General features: G+C 26.5%; 2 protein-coding genes across 3 annotated transcripts in view; one reads left to right on the forward strand and one right to left on the reverse strand.

Annotated features, from left to right (window-relative positions):
• LOC122268403 (protein RRP5 homolog) overlaps positions 1 to 9507 on the reverse strand; it is an 86807-nt gene extending 77300 nt beyond the window's left edge. Inside the window, exons 1-3 of the mRNA XM_087155479.1 lie at positions 8986 to 9507; positions 5187 to 5294; positions 1668 to 1745 (exon numbers count right to left, since the gene is read on the reverse strand). Coding sequence (XP_087011605.1) covers positions 1668 to 1745; positions 5187 to 5225 — 117 coding nt within the window. The 5' untranslated portion in view covers positions 5226 to 5294; positions 8986 to 9507. The remainder of the gene's footprint in view (positions 1 to 1667; positions 1746 to 5186; positions 5295 to 8985) is intronic.
• Positions 9508 to 9523: 16 nt separating this feature from the next.
• Positions 9524 to 18703, forward strand: LOC107450028 (uncharacterized). Of its 2 annotated transcripts, none has more exons than XM_016065763.4 (6): positions 9524 to 9740; positions 11485 to 11597; positions 12603 to 12728; positions 14641 to 14809; positions 15820 to 15918; positions 15990 to 18703. In XM_016065763.4, exons 1-6 carry the CDS (start codon positions 9614 to 9616, stop codon positions 16031 to 16033), a joined length of 678 nt encoding a protein of 225 aa, XP_015921249.1. In that variant the 5' UTR covers positions 9524 to 9613; the 3' UTR covers positions 16034 to 18703. The 2 variants fall into 2 exon arrangements, with proteins under 2 accessions (XP_015921249.1, XP_071043950.1); XM_071187849.2 differs by lacking the exon at positions 9524 to 9740 and adding an exon at positions 9833 to 9932.
• The last annotated feature ends 2974 nt before the right edge of the window (positions 18704 to 21677 follow it).

Raw genomic sequence — 21677 nt, forward strand, 5'->3', positions numbered from 1 at the left:
ACTTTAAAACCTAATAAAAGCATGGCAAATATATTTAAAATCTAGAGTTTATCTTATCTTATGCTTGAAGGTTTGAGTATTAAAGTAATTCTAATGAATTAAATTTTAACCACTATTAAAAAAATTTAAAATTACTTTAAAATTTACCTTAATTAAGGTATATTCCCTTGATATTCACCTAGATTATTTAGAATGTTTTTAGTTTAAATCTTATTTTATCTCTGCCTTATCTGTCACAGTCACAAATGCAAGAGGCACAGTGGGGGGGGGGGGGAGAATAACTTGCTAAGAGAAGTTATAAAGGCACTTGTAACTTAACAGATAATTATTATTAATTTTGATTTGCAAAAATAAATTAAATACATAAAATAAAACAAATTGTCATTAGCATAAAAATATCTATACATTTATTTAAATTTTACTACTTTTGAAATAAGGTCAAATGGAAAGAACTGAACATTCACTGTTAATCCTTAACAATTGAAACTGACGCACAATAAATAAAAAGTGAATGTTTTAAAAAATAAGCAATAGGCAAAGTTTAGAAAATAGGCAATTTAAAAAAAAAAAATGCTCTTTCTAAAACAATTGAAGTGGTCTTCTTTGTCATACAAGGATTTAAAGCTCTTTCTTTAAAAGTAAGCCTTATGAAAGAAATGAATGTTACAAAGAAATAAATTTGATATATTTAAATTTGAAGAACTTTGTAGTAAACCTCAAGCTAAATACTTTGTTAATTATTTAATATATCTAGGAAAAGATGAAGACAAATTTAAAAGCATGTTATTTACTGAATAAAGTTCAAAAATTAATGAATTCATATGAAAAATAAATAAAAAAAAAAGGCATTATGGAAAATTGAGCTTTTCAGCTTTAAAGTTTCGTTTTAAAAATTATAAATGCTTCTTTTCCTCTCGCTTTTTTTTTTTTAATTTGCGATTTCAGTTCTATTTTTATAGATAACTTATATAGTTTTACTTCCCTTTATCCTATTATTTTCCTAAAACCAAGATCTTGAAAAAGAAAAAAAAAGGATTTTTTTGCAGCGATAGAAACACAGAGAATTTTAGCATTAAATAATAAAAATAGGCGTCAATTAAGTAAGTTTTTCTCTAGCATTTTTTTCAAATTAACAATTTCAAATTTTTAATAATTACTTATTTATGTTGAATAATTTTTAAGAATGTTTATTATAGCTATTTCTTCCCTTATCCATATTACTCTAATGGTACTGATTGCAATAATTTTTTGTAATTATTAGGGTCTTGCATTTTCTCCTCCTGAGAAATAAGGTAATATAAAAAATTCAGAATTTCTGCACTTAAGTAACCGAAAACTTTGTATAATCAGAATTCACCCTTTCTGGATAGTTGAGCTCTTACCTCAGTATTATAATATTTTTTTTAATAAATACTAAATAAAAGTTCAGACTAATGCCTGTTTGTTGACACTGTAGAAACACTTTTTATAAAGTAAATGATCGGTTAAATGTTTTCAGTTACGTATTAAAGAGGTTCAACAAAAATAAAAAATAGTAGCATTTCTTTCTGAAAATTGAAAAGCTAAATAATATGTTCAGAGAACGTTTTGTACAAACATAAAATCTATATATCAAAATATCTACGATTTCTATTAAAAAAGTGACAAATATTGAATCGATTGCAAACCTGAATATCCAAGGATTCTGCTTTATGAATTTCTTCATCTTCATTTTCCATGGTTGTACGTTTCAGTTTCTTTTTGTTCTGTTTACAAAATAAATATTCGTTAACGGTTAAGTTTTGTCATTGAATAAAAATTATACAAGTAAAATACAATTAGAATGCAGAAAGTACAAAAAAAAAAAATAAATAAATAAATAAAAAATATGAGGAATGAATACTTCCTTCTTATCTCATTTTACCTTACATTTCTATTACAATGAAACCTTTTTCATTATAATGGTACTTAAGAAAATTCTTTATTTCATAAATAAATACCATAATTTCACGAAGAAACTGCACCTTGGGATATATGCCACAACAGTAAAATTTTATTAAAAAGGAAAAGTTCTGCAGCAGAAAGATCGCATCATTGAATACATTGAACGTAATTTTACTGCATGCACCATTGCAGAGTTAAGACATCTGTTACAAATAACAAAATATAAAATAAAATGAATAACTAAATGGCTAAAAAAAAGTAAAAAAATTAGGAAAATATACGATAGCCATTTATGATCGTATTTTAAATCAGAAATGATGCATTTCAATAATTTTTTTAAAATTTCACACAAATTTATTATTGCAAAATTGCAATAATAACTTTTCAAATTGTACTGTGTTCAATTGTGAGCAATATAAATGTAAAACATTTGGAAACACATTAAGTCAATAAATACTAATTAAAAATATCCTAATTTTATGTAAGCACCTAAAGATAATTTAAATAAGCTATTAATATACAATAAATTAATGCAAAGAACCTTACTTAGAGCAAAATAGAGCAATTTCAATTGCATCATATCTTTTAATTGCAAATTGATTTGAAATATACTTAAATATTTTTAAATCAAATAAAAAACACATAAATATCCTTAAAATGATTTTTAAAAAATTAATAATAAATAAATAAATAAAAACTTGTTTTGGGCAAAATTGTATTATTCAGAATACTCATGATTGCACCCTGTTTCTAATTACTAATTTTAAAAGTTTAAAAATATTATACGATAAATGGCTAATAACCCTTGAAGTGTAAAATTGAAGAATAAAATAATCGCGAATGCATTGTATCTTTTATAAATAACTTATTTTAGAATCAATTACCAGCTAGAAATAAATCAAAGCAATCCAGCTGATTCTATCACCAGCTAGAAATAAATCAAATGATCAAACAGCTAAATAATGTTAAAAGAAACTTCACATATAGAACAAATTTAAAACCGTATTTTTTTAAATTTGCAAAAAAATAATAAACTGGGAAAAGCCGACTCTTTAAAATCTAAAATTAGTAGTTCACATATTCTCCTTTTATCTACATGCTAATGATGTTAGCATCATTTTGCTCGAACATCCTTAAATTTCGAAATTGCACAGTTCTAAAATAATAAAGTTGACCTTAAAAATAGATCAAGTAAGCATTTCACCTCACTCATCCCTTTTAGAAAAGGACTTGCATATTTCTCTTTCACTTTTTTTCCTTCACACTAGCAACAAAAGAAAGTGAAAGGGGGAATCATACTTCCATTTATCCTCATAAGAGACTGCTAGTACCAGGGAGATTGCAGAAGGGGCCAGCCACAGTGGCTTCTTTGAATGAGAGGGAGAGAGTCAGTCATGCTATTGTTATATTCTTTAGATTATTATTGATTCTAAAGTATAAAAAAAGATTGCTGCAAAAGATAAAATGGGGGCCGTACTATTGTATATGTCGTACATACCAAAATTTTAGGTTTTTATTCAGAAATGAGTAGGCACATCTTCGTGAATTTACAGTAATATTTTCCCAACAACTTAAGAAATTTACCCCAATATTTGACAGCTTTTTTTCTTCAAATGCACTGCACCATACACAGGGTTGGCTTTTTGCCGGCAGAAACTAGTTTTTGCCAGGCCAGTGGCAGAAACTGGTTATAACCCATAAAAAACTGGCAGAAACTAAAAAAGCATCTATATTAGTTTTAGTAATTGCTTAATGACATTTTGTTTAAGTAAACTGAAAAATGTAACTCCATGTAACTGTAACAAACTTTTTAATTCATTGTTTGTAAATATATATTATTGTCTATATATAAAAGAATAACCTTTAATAATGTAAATATATAAATATATATTACCTTTGCAAAACAAATCGGCCCCATTTCCTGAAACTTATTTTTCCAGTCAAGTTTTGACAACTTCCCCAACTGCTACATGGTGGTCCAGTTTTAAAAAATATGCAATAGAGGAAAGTTTCACAAATCTTTCTTGTTCCTTAAAGGCAATGCCTGCTAGTTCTGCTGAACTTGAGAGAATCTTCTTAAATTTCTCATTCGTGCATAGCAAATTAAGAAATTGTCTAGGTTTAGAAACTGCATAAAAATTTGTCTTTTGCTATAGATTACTGCAGAGTGTAAACAATGTAATATTTGATTTTGAATTGGGACAATTTTGTAAATAAATTGTACTTTGTTTAACATTTAATTGTTTTTTCTATGAATTATCCATTGTATGTCAATCTCAGTATATTATGTCATTTTCTGAATTTCTGCCAGTTTTAACCAGTTTCTACCAGTGATTTTAACCACCTCAGCAGAAACTTGCCAACCCTAACCCTACAAGAAGGCAATGCCTTTTCAATAGGTTTCCTCTATCGGATCTGATATGATGCTATGGTCCACTATTCATTGACCGTTAATTTCTCATTGATTGATCGTTTCTAATCTGTGCCCTCACACTATTTTATTCTTCGAATTTCCCAAAAATAAACTGAAAAACATTCCTTTGTTGACATCAAAAATACACATTATTTTTTGTCATAAAATACACAAGCAAATATGAAAAAGAATATATGTATATATACAGTGGAACCCTGTTTTTACATTGTTCATTATCCTGCTTCCTATATCATTTCTGCTGGTCTATGAAAATTGCCAATACAGATAATGTTCAATTATCCAGGATTTTATGTTCTCCTGCAAACTTTTTCAAGTTTTTTCATTCATTTCTTTTTATTATATGTAGTTGAAATTGTATATATTAAGGTAAATACAAGAAAAAAAAAAAAAAAAACAAGTAAAGAATACAAATTTTTTCTAATAGTTCAGCTAGTAAGTGTCAATCATTGAAAAATATGCTCATATTTTAATACCAAATTTACATTTTCCCTCTTTGTGCATTTTTAATGCTAGTCAGATGAAAAAAGGTAAAAGCAAGGCTCCACTATATATGTACATATATTAGCAGAAAATTAGAAATTAGAGAGAAAATGAAGCATATCGGATAACTTCTGATTATTTGATTTTTAGAAAAAATACAACCAAAAAATAATAAACATAAGCAAAACAAGGTGTTATTTTTATAATTCAGTATGCTTTTAAACATTTAAAAATTTAAATTTTAAACAAAATAAGTATCCTTATTTCCTTAAAAGGATTTCAAAAGCATAGTAAGCATATAAGGCATTCAACAAATAAAAGATTTGCAGTTGACTGCTATATCACTCACTTTAAGACCATTTTTGATTTCTTCAGCCTTTCTTTTCATCTTTCGAAAGTATCTTTAAAGCTCTAAATATTAAAAGAATTTTTGTCTATCTGCATAAGTTTTTAGAACCTGTAAAAAAAAAAGAAAGAAATAGTCATTTGATAAAACAACACTAATTTAGATGTACTTTTTAAACTGATTGTAATTATTAAACTTTCGTTTAAAAACTTCTTTAATGACCCCTTTATTTGTATATATCGATAGTAGTATCTATAAAAATTGATTTAAGATTGCTTGTTTCATCCTTAGCAAAATAAGTTTGCGTGTCTTTCCTTCGACATTATGGTTTATATTAATATTTAAGATAAAAATTAATAAATAAAATAAAATATTGTAATAAGAGGACATATTTAAAATCTAACATTTAGTTTCACTGATTTGTATAGAACTTAAAAACATTCATACAATATTTGTTATTTTTATTAAATGTTGGAGTAGTTTGTAAATTATAAAATTTCCAAGTGCTTGAACTAAAGTTAAAAACTAATATTATTTGTTGGTAATATTATTGGTTCATAATATTATTTGCACAAGGCAACAATTTAGATAACTTATAAATATTTTAATAAATAATATATAGCTGATAAATAATATTAAGGTAATAAAATAATAGAATAGTTTGTTAATTACAAAATGGTTGCACTAAAGTTATAACTAATTTTACTTATTAGTTGCCAGGGATCTGCAAAATTTCCAATATCAAAAATTACAATTTAGTTTAATTAAAATACTAAAATTAAAATCATAGTAATACTTGAAAAGATCGTCCTAAAGATAAGTAAGAGGAAAGCTACCAAAAAACTATTTCGAGTGGTTTGTTTATTTTTTTGTGCACTGAACATGCATAGATTGGACATGTATATAATGTACATAGATCAGTGTTTTCACTACAGCACGAGAACGTGAGAATCTCGCATATTTTTTTATTTTCTCGCATTAAAAAATTATTACCGCGAGAAATTCGCGCATTCTCTAAACCAATTTCAAAATTTGCGAATTTCTCGCATTTTGAAAAAAATTTCTCATTTGCGCCATTTAGAATAAAATCGGTATCACTTTTCTTCCTGGATCTTTTATTATTTTCAACATCTGCCCCATTATCTAGCTTCCCTATTTACCAGTATTGTTCAGAACGTTTAAGAACAACAGAACACCATCCTTCCGAACCACGGAACCTCTTTCAGAACGCATTTCTCTGCAACCACGTGTTTACCGTAGGTAAGGTTTCTTCATGTAAGATGTTCAAATTTTTTGCTCGTTAATGAAAGATGGACAAATACTTTGTAAAGCCAGTATCCTCTACTCCGAAACGGACAAATGAAACAAAATGTGAGTAGAATCGATCAAAACGAAACAAATATGCATTTGAGCAACCTAATGAGAATAGCTGATGAAAAAGTAGATGTAGAACATTTTCCATATGATGCAGCAAAAATATTCAATGCTTTAAGAATTAGAAGATGTGCATTATAATTAAAGAAATGATTTTTTTTTTCAAGTCTCTTGGCGTTTTTTTTTTTTTTTTTTTTTTTAATTTTTGAAATCTTTCTTACCTTTTTAAAATCTCACCCTGTTTTTGAGAAAGGGTGAGAAATTCTCACCCATTTTTTTTCTGAGATGAAAACACTGATAGATATATATTCTACTAAAATCTATGTACAGTACGCCAAAAAAATGGACCACCCTGAATAACTTTTGATCTAATAATCTGATCTTCACAAACTCAGACTCAATCTTTTTTGGTTCGAGGGGGTGACTTCAAATATGATAATTAATTAGAGCTGATCAAGAGAGTGATACATATTTAATTTGACTTTTTGCGTATTTCCCCATATCTCAAGAACTTTTTAAGCATTTTTGCACACAATTAAAAAAATTTTTAATCAAAGATAATTCAATGCAAAGAATAAGTTTTAGTAAATATTTATGATTTTCCACTATTTTATCTTATAATAGTCAAACATTTTTTGAATTGTAAGGTATGCAACTTTTTATATAATTTTAAAGAATGCAATTTTAAATGACAATATACAAAATTTGAGTGAAATTTGCCAAATGATATCTGTGAACGGCTTCTTTAAAATTCGATTTCTCGTAAATTATTTGACATATTTTACTCTAATTTTGGATTTTGCCATGCAAAATTGCATTCTTTAAAATGAGGTAAAAAGTTGTAATTCAAAATTTTTATGACTATTATTAAATAAAATAATAAATATTTACTAAAATTTAATTTTTGCATAAATTATCTTACGATAAAAAAATTTAATAATTTATTGCAAAATTTTTAAATTTGCTTAAAAAGTTCTTGAGATATGGTGTAATACGCGAATAGTAAAATTTACATTAAGGAGTTCAAACTTTAGATTGCTTTCCTGACCAAATTATGGGGACCATATTACCCGGACTGCGGCTGCCTATACTTTGGGGGTCAGAAATCCGAATCCATCAAAAGAAAAGCATGTTTAATCAGAGAAAGTACATTTTTGTATCTGATTTCAAAGCTTAAAATATCGACTGCACTAATTAATTGGTATATTTCAGGTCATCCCCTCAAACCATGAGTATAACGCGTATGAGTATGAATGCGAAGATCTGATCATTAGATCAAGTTATTCACTGTGGTCTGTTTCTACACAGTGGTCTACATAGGAGGCATTAGGAAAATATATATCTACAAAATATACCATTAAACAATACATTATACAATCCGTACTGTAAAATATAATTATATATTGGTATACAATTGTCTTGCAATCGTTTATTTAGATTACCAGTTATCATATATTTTGATTACATGTAATCATGATTACAAACAATTGATTACCATAATTAGCTACGTAATTACAATTACAGTTGTACACATTACACATTTATAATTTTGAAAAATCAAAATGATAAATGTGTAATCATGATTTTAAGTAATTCATTTTTGCGATCCAAAAATTTATTTAATTAAATATTAGTCTGAATCTGATTTAATCAGAAATCATGATAACTTGTAATCACAATTAAAAAAGATTGCTTATAAAGCAGTAATTATAATTAATTACAGTTGTAATCGATACTCAACTCTTGTTATACTAACATATTTCTCATTTTTCTACCTAAAGATCCTTGCTGATGAAATAAAAGCCTTTTAACGATATATTCCTCCAGGTTCAGCACTTTAAATGAATAATACAAAATACTAGTACTCATCTCTTATACATTGATCATTAAGAAAAGAAACAAAACAGGAAGCCAAGTGTCAGTGTCACACAATTAACGAATTGGCAACAAAGAAAATATAATTGATAAGTATAAGCTCTTGTTGGAAAACTTTTATTTTGGTACCAGCAAGAAACTAAAAATAAATCACAAAAGTGAGCAAACTCGGGGGGGGGGGGGGGGGTCGTAGTCAACCTCAGGGCAAGTTACAAGTTTTTCTTTTATTTCTTAGCAAGTTAAAAAACCTTATGGCTCTTAGGCCATTCTAGATAGCGTGAACGGGTAATGATACGGTGATATCCTCCTTTTTTCATTTTTGATAGCATGTGATTTTTCGTTAGATGTTTCGAATTTTACTCTTACATTTTGAGGTTTGACTGCAATTAAAATATATTAAATTATAACTAAATACAATTATAAAAACTATTTTAATCCACCCAATAAAAGCCGACAACCTTGTTTTAAATGAAAAACGAATTCCCCGTGTTTCATTGCAGTTAGTTATGCCGGTAAAAATTGGAGGAAATGTTAATATTAGAAAACAACTTACCAATATACTTATAATGTGCACTGAATAAAATAGATATTTTCACAAAATAACAGCCATCAACATTAAGCAAGAGAAACTTAATATAAATGCATGTGCTACAGCAATTAAGATTTCAGGGAATAAATCTACGCTAATTTTTAGTGGTTGAAATATTTACTTTCTTAAATATCATAAAATTAAAAAACAAGCAAAAAATCACGTAAACGAATAGCGCAATCAAAACGAACTTTAATTATAGCATCTAGAAATATAAATGATTGAATTGCAAAAATTGAAAAAACGTGCTATTTGTTTGTTTACTTTTGCTTGCTGTATGCTTACAGCTACCTATATTTGCTTGATTCAAGCTTAAACTAGTAATCTTATTCTACAGAGTTATTAAAAGAATATTCTCACTAAAAGTAATATGTGATCGTCAAATAAATGTCATTTGCGCAAACGCGAATATTCTTTCAGTGTGAATAATCCTTTTCTTGTTGAGATTGCGATTGGATTGATTGGGGAATATTTCATGATTTTTTTAATCAATCATCCATTTCATCATCAATCATCCATAAATAAATAAACAATCTATCAATTTGTTAGCTACTTGTGTTGAAATCAATATTAATATCATTTTCAATTAGATATGGATATTAACTCTAAGAGGAATTTGACTGTTTTAGCTGTAGTTGTGCTTTGTTTTGCTATTCTCTGGCCAAAAATATTTTATCCTATGATTTTGTCGATTATTTTCCCGGTATCCGCTGAAGAAGGTAATGATCGATCCTTCTGCTTTTTTTTTTTTTTTTTTTTTTTTTTTTTTTTTTTTTTTTGTAATTCTATAATTTCTAAAAACCAAGTTAAAAATTTACACTGAATCAAAAATGAAATATTAGAATATGATTTTTGAAATTTTATATGAATTGGAGACTTCTAAATAATTATCATGGAGATTAAACTAGGGAGTAAACGCTTCGTTTTTATTTTTCTAATTAAATTAGTTACTGCAGTTAAAACATAATGATAAAAAAATGGTAAAATAGTGAGGTATTCAAATTTTTCGCCAATTGTTTTATTTGCTGAGGAGCAACTCCATGATATCAAAAGACAATATAACTAAACAGTAACCATTTAATAGCATCTCTAAATTTAAAAATTTTATAATTTTTTTTTATTATTTTAGATATGTAATCAATAATTGTAATTTTTAAGTATTTATAATAATAATAAAAAGTGTATTAAAATTTTAATCTAGTTTGTATTTGTAACATTAGTCACAAGAGCTTTTTTTCTAATTACCATTTTCTATATGGCATTTCATATCTAATTTCATTATTTCCTGTTAATTTACAATATTTTTATTAATAAATTGAAAAAAAATCCAATTATTACATATAGAAGAAGGAAAATTTTTAAATAAAATTATGATGTTTTACTCCATGTTCTCTTTATATAACATCAGTCACATTTTATATATTTATTCTAAATAAAAAATTTACAGTTTTCATTTCTTTTTCTATATGCATAAGAATATTAGGCTACTGAAAAACGTCCCATCGATTTTTTTCAGAAATTTATGAAAGATTTATCAACGATAAAAGGTTAAAAAATCAATAAACCTGTAAAAAACAACATCAGTCGTCATGAAATTGTTCTGAAGAGTGTATACTCCTTCTCCAATAGCCAAACTCTAATGTTGGTTAATAACTTAAAATGTTGCTTAAGGATATAAATTGCTTTTTTTAATCAAATATCAGAAATGTAGTATTGAGCCATTTAAATTCAAAACTATCAGTAGAATATGGATTGTTCTATCTTTCCATAAATCAGAATAAGTGAATAAAAGATAGTCTTGCTTCCAAATAATGATAAACACATACAGAACAAATTAAACAATAACTCATCCTGTTTTTATTCTTATTTGACAGGTCGTATGTGAACTGCTCATCCTACTGCAGTGAAAATGCAGCAGTTTGTTTTAATCTTCTCCAATGCAGTGTCTGGATTGGCATCTCTGATTCCAAAAATATTATAAGCCACTAAAAATTTAAAACTTTTTCTTTCTAAACTTTTACAGTTTATAAGCAACCACTATACTTTAAACAACTTAGAGTTCACATGATTCTCTTTACTCAGTATTTACAGTTGCTAATAGGCTGTATGTTTAAAAATTTTTATCAAATTTTGCTGCACAGGAAAAAAAAAATATTGAAAACTATTTTAAAATCCAATGAACCAGTTGTAACCAGAACCAGAAGTATCTACTAACTTAATGTGTTATCTCAAAATGGGAACACACAGACAATTAGTACACAAATTAAACAAAACATCTACAAATGCAAGTAACACTATGTAGGTTGCTTCTGATGAATTGAACAGTTCAATGTCTCTCAAAAAATTAAACTAAACTGTAGCACAATTTGAAATTTGTACAATATATTTGTTCCTGAAATGATTTTTCAGTCTTTTTTCTGGAACAATATTTTTTAGCTAAATCTTGAATTCTTATTATAATAGAAATGCAAGATGATATTCAAAAGCTGAATTTAGACAGTGTGTTACGTCCTCAAATGAGAGAAGCCATGGGTGAAGCTAGACCTCTAGAAAAATCATTGAAAGAAGGAAACAAGGTATATTTGTTTCTAAGCAATTTTTAGAATTAATGTTATTATTTTAGACTAAGTAGCTAAGTGGTATTAATTAAAAATGTTGGAGTTTTGTTTTCTTTGAAATTTCTGAAAAAAAAAATAATATTTAGGATGTTATGTCACATTAATCTTTATGACAATTTAAAAATTTGAATAAAAATTCTGTTATATTTAAAAGACCCTTATGAATTGTGTGTCGAAATTTTGATTTAAAAAATGATAGTTTTTAATTGTTTGCAACTTTATAATTCTGAAATTCTTTTAATTAAATAAGGACTACTTAATTATTAGACTAGGGTTGTGCAACCTTTTTGAGTGCATCTCTAGTCTAATAATCAAGGCAACCTTTTTTTAAATAATGCTCACAGAATGAAAATGTAAAAAAAATAAAAATACATGCATATTTTAATTAAGAAATATTTATAGAGTTTAAACAAAAACCAAATAAAATTCAGTACTTCTTTATAATTTCTATTTCTTCAATTATTAGAAATTTTATGAATTTTAAATTAGAAGCATTTTCTTTTTCGTTAATGTATGGAAGTTTTTGATTCAAGTTTTCCATTTCCTTTAGAGTTGCCATGAAATTTTTTGTTTTAGCATTCAATGCCTAGCAAATGATTTTCCATTGTAGTTTGTTGACCATTTGTTACCTAGTGTACTTAACTTTGTTCTTCCACCCAAAAATTCTTAAATAGTGTCACTTACCTCTTTCTTTCATTGAGTATCTTTGGAATTAATAGATTTTGCAATATGAATGAATATTATGTATTTAAATTAGACCAAAATAAGAACTTTCCCTGAAAAATTTCAATTTTATTTAAAAATATCACTTACCATCAATTATCTTAACTGTTAAAACATTTTCGAATTGAAAATGCTAGTGTATTCTAGTATTCTGTTGGTTATAAATTTTATTTTTATAGTCTTTATTCAATTTAATCATGAATTTTTTGTAGATTGCTTAGTTTTTTAATAATTTTATAGGCATTATTTCATCCTTCAGTGAGGTATATGACTAAACCTCATTCTAAAGGAGCAGGAGCTGTAAATTTTGTTATTCCTGTCTACACCATTGGAATAATTTTGTTCTTTCTCTATTCTCTCTTGAAAGTAAGTTTACAATTAATTAAGATAAACTGTTATATCATAATGTTTTTAGGCAGTATATTTTTTATCTATTCATTTGACTTTCTTTTTTATACAATTTTATAATTATGTAAGTCATGAATTTTAGCAAAAGTTTGATTGTGAAAGTAATATTGCTTTTTTTTTTAGGTTGAAAATTTTTTACATAATTTCATTTTCACTGAATTAATCTTTGTATAAAACGTTATATTACTTACCAATTGAAAACACATTAGTTAATTAAAAAATAGATTCAGAGTGAACATCACAAAGCTATTTACAAGCAACTTTTTTTCATTATATTTATTTTATAACCTTCGCTGAAGAGCCAACCTAATTTTTGAGTTAAAGACCACCAATTCTCAACTCTGTAGTCTTATAATTGAATCTTGTTAATTTTTTTGATATAGTAAATTGTTGGATAATCAGCATTCCAGTATTAATCTTCAACGAATAGTTATAAATTTGTAAGTTGTGATGGAATTAAATAAAAGTGTCAAACTTGACTATATATTTCTATAACTCTTTATTTTTTCATGAAATTAGAGCTTAGAAATAATGATTGTTTTTATATTACCACTAAAATTTACTTTTCTTAGGAACTCTGAATATGTATTTTAAAACTGTAATGCAAATTAATTAAAAACTAATATGTATTACAAAATTGCAATTAAAGTAAGCGAAAGGGCAAATTTGGAAAAATATTACTCCTCAATACATTATTTTCCTGTCTGATAATGTGAAGAAAAATTTTGTTTGTTATTTTGAGAAGAATAAAGGTAGAATTTTTTTTTTTAAATACAATAGTTGAACCGGAAAATTTAAAAATTTATCGTGCTAAGTTGGTACTTGTCACCATTAACCTGTTAATCATATTTCAATGATTATGATCTATGAGTTATTCTCAATACAGTTTGTTTTAAGCACAAGATATGCCATCTAGGTTAATGCAAAATGATAATAATGTTTTTGCAGGCTTTTTATGCAAATATGTCTTAAATCACGAAAAACATAATGATGATTTTAGTACATTTAGTTAAATTTACTTTTTTTTCCTTCAAATTTTTGGCATGATTTATATTTATTATTTTTTTATAATTTTTTGTAGTGGGTTGCAGTTACTTTTAATAAACCAAGAAACTCAAAGGTTAAATTAATCAGGTTTGTTGATTATATTTTGTTTTATTCTTCATATTTGATTTATTTATCTATTTTATTTATTTATCTAGTTTTATTTGACTTAATTTGTAGCATACTAATTTTTATTGTTGCCTGAAGCTTTGGGAGCAATTTATTTAACTAATTCTGCAGCTTTTTTTTTTTTTTGAAATACATTTAAATTTGTTGGCCATTTCTGAAAGTCTTGATTTTGAGCTATAAATATGTACTTATTTTGGCTAAAATTTTTCTTAGCTGTTACAACAGTAGAAATTGCTTTTCTTTTAAAGTTATTATAGCAATATTGTTTGCATTATTTTGTCACTTAAATCATTTTTAAGCACTCATTTTATTTCTTTATATTCTGTTTATCTTTTAAATATCTTAATTATTATTTACATATCTTATTAAACTTATAGTCACTTATAAGTAATATATACACTATATATTACTTATTATATACACTATATATTACTTATTATATACTTCACTTAATGTACACCTTATTAATTATTTACTCCCAGTTATTATCACAAAATTCACTTATCAAGTAAAAATCCTTTTTTTATTGAAAAAAAAAAAGAAAGAATGTTTCCAGAGCAAAATTTAGTATTTCTGTAATAGAAATTGAGTAATAAAAATATTCTTGGCACTCATTAAGCAATTTAGTTAAAAAATCACTTTTTCATGTATTTTTAAAAGCAATAGGTGCTAATTCTTTGTGCTTGCTTTTTACCAGACCGTCTTTAAGCCTCAACCTGAAACTTATCTTTCTTATAAGAATGATTCTCAAAAAGTTCTTTGTCCTTTGAGTTCTTCAGAAACAGAAGAGGTATTAATTAGAAGAAAAGATACTGTTCAAGAAAGAAAAACTCAACATGCTCTTGAACAATATGGAAAAGATAAAGGTAAGTATAGACAAGCAACTTTCTCTTTTTTTGCTTTGTATAACTGTTTTCTTGAAGTATATTAATACCTTATTATGTATTTAGAGTCAATTCTTAATATTGATTGTAAATCACAATTTAGATGAAAGCAAAAGAAAGAGGAGCATAGGTAGACTAAATGTGATATCAACAATGCTTTCTCTAGTTTTTAATCTGATTTTTATTTTTCAGTTCAATGATTCAATTCTTTCAATGACTTAATTTTTTTTGTCGCTTTTGTTTAATTTTATTTTGTGTTTATTTTAATTTATATTAGCCAATGTTAGTCAGTGAGTTGTCTAGAGAATCAATTAATTGGGGGCATACTCACACCATTGCTGCAAAGCTGGTGACCCTCAGTTTTTCCTGGCAACCAACTAAACTAGTGTGTTTACTCCACATCACAATGCATGTTAAATCTCATGTGGCTAAAAGTCCCCTCATTGTTATGGTTTAAAAGTTTAGAGGAGAGAGTCAAATGCTGTCAATGTTATTTATTAGAATCAAAGTTGTATGACATTTCCACCTTTAAAAATAGTTTGTGTTTACAGATTTATAAGTATTATTAAGATATATCTTTAGACGTGTTTCAATTTACAAATAAAGTATTGGTTGCAAAATCTGAGAGCCAGCTATATTGTTCTTTGCTGCTAATGCTCAAAAACCTAAGCTTAAATTTGGTAGTTATTCTTTCTTTTGTATTCAAATGCAAAAACTTAACTTTGGTACAAATTTTAATTTGTTAGTTTGTCTTGGAATAAAGTATTAAGTTAACATCCAAACACTTGCTCATCAGTTTGATGTAAAATTTACGGTTTCAAATTTTCGTGATACAAAAATTTTGAATTAAGGCAGGTCTCAAAATTAAGTTTTTAACAGCATTGTTGTTGGGGACTTCTTTATTTTTTTTTTAAAGTATTGTATAATTTTAGAATATCTTTATTTCTCATTTGTTTTAGAATGTATTAACATGAAATATTTTTGTAATTTAGTGTTAACAGCATTGAAGACAATTATTTTAGAAATGGAAGATTTCAAAGGAAATTTAAATGGGAAGGATGTTCAAGAAAATTTTGTTTCTGATTCCAATGGTTAGTTGCAATCTTTATTTGGAATATATTTTTATTTTGTCTCCTAAAAAAAAATGCTTTTTTTTTTTCAGATGTACCATCTTTAAAAAATCTAAGACCAAAGTCTGAACTGTAATAGCTTGTCAAGTCAACAATGAATTTGTACTATGTTCACTAAATGGAAGAAAAACAATATTTTTTAGAGATATATTCTCTAAGCTGCAGTGTGAGTTTTATGTGGTGTATTTTAAATGTATATAAATGCAAGTTACAATTTATGTGGTAAATGCATGTTACTATTAATGTGATAAGTCTGGTTTTTATTGGGCTTCCCCTTAACTTATAATCAGACATACCAAAAGGGATTGTTTGTTACTATCAATATAAAAAAAAATAGTTTAACCTGTGGGTACATTATTATTTTTCTTTTAAGCAACATAATTATTGATAGTGTGTAATTGTTAAAATGCAATAAAAAAAATTGCAATGGGTTTCTTAAATCATATCAAATACGAGTTACAGAATGGGATTCACAAATCATATAAATCTAAATTCTATACATAAGAATTTTGATATATGTCTCGCAAATCATCTGAGCTAAAATTAAAATACAAATTGCGATGAGGAATTTGTTAATCTTGATGTAAAATTAAAAAGTAATTTTACTTCACAATTCATTTCATATTGTTACCTTTTTACATATGTAAACTAAAGGTTATTGTACTAATTAATTTAATGATAGTTGCTTCTGATGATTTTATTCTTATTTATTTTTGCAATGTTGAATAATCTACTTCCTATAGAACCCAGACAATTCTAAAATTTCAAATCTCGGCACCATGGATGTCTGATAATCAGTGTTTTACCATATATAGTAATTGTATATAGTAGCTGATTATTATGCATACAAGCCCAAACAATTAGTTTGATAGTGTATGTTGCAATTATAGTTATCTCTTGTTGCAAATTTATTTATATAATTTCACCGACTGTAATTTTATCTTACTTGCTCTCTTTTATATTTATCTTATTTTCTTACAATAAAATTAATTATTCTGAATGATAACCACTCACTATAAAATTAGATTGGTTTTAAAAATGCCAGAACTTCTAATATATTTTGTATGATCAGGATGAAATTCTAAAAAAAGGTTCTGCTTGTATGCATAAAAAAAATTTGCCAACTTAAGTTAGACTAATAGATTTTTAAATAATAGTTATTTGTGAAATATTCACTCATTTTTGATGGAAATAAAATTTTAATACTCATTTAATGTGCATAGATAATTTAAATACATACACTTATAGACACTATAGAGCAATATGTCTGATTAGCATTATGTCTTTGATCATGTTATCCTCTCTTTCTTCCTCTTTACCCTTATTTTAATTAACTACTAACTTCTAATTTAGCTAATCAACTAATTTGTAATAACACAGGCAATATATAATGCATAATTTACGAAGGAGGCCTCATTGGCCAGGTACTCTGCTTCAGATCTTCATTAGTTTCCTCATATCTGAAAGCTTTATGATATTTTTAAATAAGTAAACAATTTTACCCTGAAATAAAATTTCCTGAGGCTGCTGCAGAGACAAAATATACTTTTCTTATCGAGTTAACATAGCAGCATGCATATTACTTTATATAACTATTTGTATTTTTTCAATAAGTACATTATATTAAAAATTCTTTTTGCAGTATCAGTACTGAATCACAGTACACTTCAATGTCAAAATCTTATTTAAAAAGAATACTTTATAAAGGCTAAAATTATTTTGTAAACTTATTATAAAATTTACTTCAGCCTTATACATAGGGGAAAAAAAGTTTAAAATATTTTAAACTTAAATTTAATAATTTCCAGTTAATTGAATTATCCATAAAAGATTTTGACCTGAAGTTAGTGATTTTAAAAGGATAAAGAAAATACAATCACACTAAAGTAAAAAACCTAATATTTATGTGTAGAAGGCAAAGCCCTGACTCACTCATCACCAATTCTCCCACTTCCCATGAAGTTATAAAGAACACATAGTCCAAAATTTAGATCTCTAAGATAGAAAAAATTTTTTATTTTAATATTTTTTAATTATCACGGTAGTTACGAAGTAAACTAATTAACAGTAATGATAAATAAATTGTATGTTTTTGCCAAGATTGGAGGCTTGAATTTGGACCATATGTTCTGTTTGAGATTAATAGAAAAACTGAAAATGTTTAATTTTTTTCAAAAACAAAAGAATATTAATAGTAAGCTGACCAGCGTCCTACCTAAACTGAAAAACTGGTAGCAAAATTTCTAAAAGAACATTCAAAAACTCACCTCTTCTTTTCAATTAAATTATTTCTGTTAGAGAATCTCTGTGAGGGATTTCTGTTCTTAGAATATTAAATTGGAAAGATAAAGCAGTGAGTTTTAAAGTATCTGCTTAGAAATTTTGCTTGCAATTTTTTAGTTTTGGAAGAACACTGGTCTAGCTGTCCTGTTAATTGGTTCAAATCTGTGGAAGATCTATTAATACCCTTGTCATAGATACTGGGTTAGGTTACAGTTTTATTTACATATGATTCTAAAATAAACCTTAACTTCAAATTTTAGCATGTAAAGATCCATCTTTTAAGAATACTCAAGAAACAATCATAATTTAAGTTTCCCTCAAAAATTGTAAAAATGAAGATATACAATGCCAATAGCACAAACATTTTCATCTTATAAAATATGTAAGCCATATGAGATGTTGTATAGTAATTGTTAATGTACAAAGGCAGTGTTGAATAAACATGTTGTTCATCAAGAAAAAACCTATACTTATTGATTTTTTGTTTCATGATCTGAGATATCATTTTGATGTTGGTATTCAAGGTTGAAAATATTTTACTAGAGAACTTTGTTTTTGTATTATGTATAATAGGTTTAGGTTATAGTAGAGTACAGAACCCGTTATCCGGAAAACCAAAAAACCAGAACGAAATTCAATAAATTTTCTCGCCATTTTTAAAAAAAAAATTTTTTTTTTTTTCCTCATACGATTTTTCCTTCTTTTTTTAAAGATATTTACCTTACCATCATTTTGGAAATAATCATTAGTGTATTACTTCATCGTTTTTTCTTCTTTTTAAGATTATTTCCAAATTTTTTTTTTTAGTTGGGTTTAACAATAAAAAAACGGCTTTTTGTAGCGATTCAGAAAACCGGAAAAATCAGTTATCCGGAATAGCAATGGTCCCGACCGTTCCGGATAATCGGTTCCCTACTGTAGTAGGTTTTGTTTATTCAATAGGTTTCAAAACTGTATTAGTTGTTTTTATATTTAAAAGATAATTAAATTTTCTTTTTTATTAAATCAAAAGATTTTAAGCTACAAGTGAAACTCCTTTAACGGACATTTTTCACAAATATTTTAAACCAAAAGACTTTTGTGATGGAACTGGATCATCAATATTACCTACATAAGTCTTTTTTTTTTTTCAAGTAGATTGGGAAAACATGAATTGCAGTTACAGAAACATTTAATAAGTGTATTTTAAAAAAAAAGTTTTAACTTTGTCCAAAAATTTTTTCTCTCTTCATTTTCTTATTAGAGGATATCTTTTATTTTTTAATGAAGACTTTCAAAAAGGTCTAAGTGGCAAGTATTAAAAAAATATTAACCGTTTATAATTTTTATACATACTAAGTATATATCTATACTTATGTATATACCAAGTATGATACATAAAATTATGAGAATAAACAAACCGAGCTTTATTTTAATGTGTTGGCACCTAATAACTATTACAGGATATTTGATTGCTTTATATCCATTTAATCAAATTTTTTATACTTGGACCCTTTCGATTGTTTTATTTTATATTTAAATTCTATTCCAGTATACATGTTGAAGTTTCTTATGATTTTATATATTGAAAGACTTCTGTATATGAGGTGCATATAATATTAAAAAAAATTCCTAACACGAGCTTTTTTTGTTATTAGTGTTACCTAGCCTCTAATACCAGGGTTTTAATTTAACATAAAGCCTAATGAATGTAAAGTATAGTTATCGACTGCTTAAAAATAAATTTCAAAAATAGTGCATTAGAGAAAAAAAGTTTACACCTGTGTGACTAAGTTAACCACAAATTTGGGTGAAAGTTTATTGGAAAATGGACATTTAGCCTAAATTATGTTAGACTAGCTACAGTCAACATAAATTAGAGACAGTAGATGGCATTTTTAACTACATGGTCCACGCAAACATTTATGCTGAATTTAAATAAACATGTATCTGATTATTTATAATGTGGATGATTCTTCAAAACTCTATCATTTTTAAATCACAAATTCTTACCAAAAAAAGGGGGCTTTAAAAATCTAAGAAGATTCATACTTACCCTTAAGACATTAAACAAGGTAAACTTATCGATAACTCCATTAACTAAGTCTCTGGTACAGAGGATGCCAGGACAGATATATTTTTTCTTGCCAAAAGCAGGACTCAGGCTTTGAACTAGAATTTGTTATCACTCGATGACACATGTAGATATTTTTTTTTTATAAAATGCTTTTAATAAGTAGTAAAAATGTATCTTAGCTTATAACTTTATAATTTAAGAACTAGTAAATTATTTTTTAAAAGTACTTCATGAATCCTATTAAATATTGGGAATAAGCAGTGTTGCCAGGCTAAAAATGCTAATTTTTTGTCAAAAATTATCAAAGTACTTCCCTAGGCTCCACGTTTCAGTCCCATTGACCCTTCAACTGAGGATTGAAAAACCTCATTTTTTTTTATCACAAGATATGTAGTTTATTTTTACGACTGGAGGTGCTTGGATTTTTCAAGAATAATCAAAGATTCAAGGAAGAATAATCTTCACAAAGTCTAGATACTTGTCCTCATCTGGTTTGCTATACTTGAAAACATTATAAAACTTTTTTCTTTGGAATACAACAAGATGCACAAGTTCTTGCCTGTCAAGGATAACCAACTCTTGGTCTATCCAACAAACATTCCATAAGTTCCTGTTCTTTAATTGGTAATGTTATTAGGCCTTAACAGGGATGAGAGTAGTCAGAAAGTAAAAAAGAGGAAATCCAAGAATGAATATATATATGTATTCAAAAATTTGACAAAAAAAGTGCGATTTTTAAACTTGTAAACCATGTGATTATAAATCCTGATGATTAATTTTAAAATCATATGAATCACATGTATGATTTTAAATTGAGAGAATATGAATCCCGATATGAGGCTTTTAAATCACGTGAATATGAAACTCTATATCAAATTTGAAAAATGCGAAAATACAAATCATTATGCGTAATTTTTAGATCACGTAAATACGAATCCTAATGTCTAATTTTTAAAGCACGGATAATACGAAAATCGATGTTTGATACATATTACAACCACAAAAACAAAATCACGACATTGGATTTTAAGCTCTCGTGAATACGAATCGCTACATAGGATTTTAAAAGGGCGTAAATACAAATCACGATATTGGATTTTTAGATCTCGTAAATCAGAATCACTATGTACGATATTTAAATCGCCCGAATAAGAATCACAACGTTCATCTTTTAAATCAGGTAAATACGAAAATCCATATTTGATAATAAAATCGCGATTTTAAAAATGCATAAATACAAAACGCGATATTGGATTTTTAATTCTTGTAAATAAGAATCATAATGTACGATATTAAAATAGCGTAAATAAGATTCGCAATGCCAACTTTTAAATCAAGTAAATACGAAAAATCGATGATTGATATTAAAATCGCAGGAATA

The sequence above is a fragment of the Parasteatoda tepidariorum genome, chromosome 11 (assembly GCF_982258835.1).
Source record: "Parasteatoda tepidariorum strain Cologne lab strain chromosome 11, Ptep-v5.0, whole genome shotgun sequence".
NCBI lineage: Eukaryota > Metazoa > Arthropoda > Arachnida > Araneae > Theridiidae > Parasteatoda > Parasteatoda tepidariorum.

What these genes read in the sequence shown, in the direction of transcription:
- LOC107450028 (XM_016065763.4), top strand. Translation starts at nt 9,614, where the DNA reads ATGGATATTAACTCTAAGAGGAATTTGACTGTTTTAGCTGTAGTTGTG. An exon ending in TTCTCTATTCTCTCTTGAAA is followed by an intron (nt 12,729 to 14,640) that starts GTAAGTTTACAA and finishes GCTTTTTACCAG; the next exon opens with ACCGTCTTTAAGCCTCAACC. An exon ending in TTTTGTTTCTGATTCCAATG is followed by an intron (nt 15,919 to 15,989) that starts GTTAGTTGCAAT and finishes TTTTTTTTTCAG; the next exon opens with ATGTACCATCTTTAAAAAAT.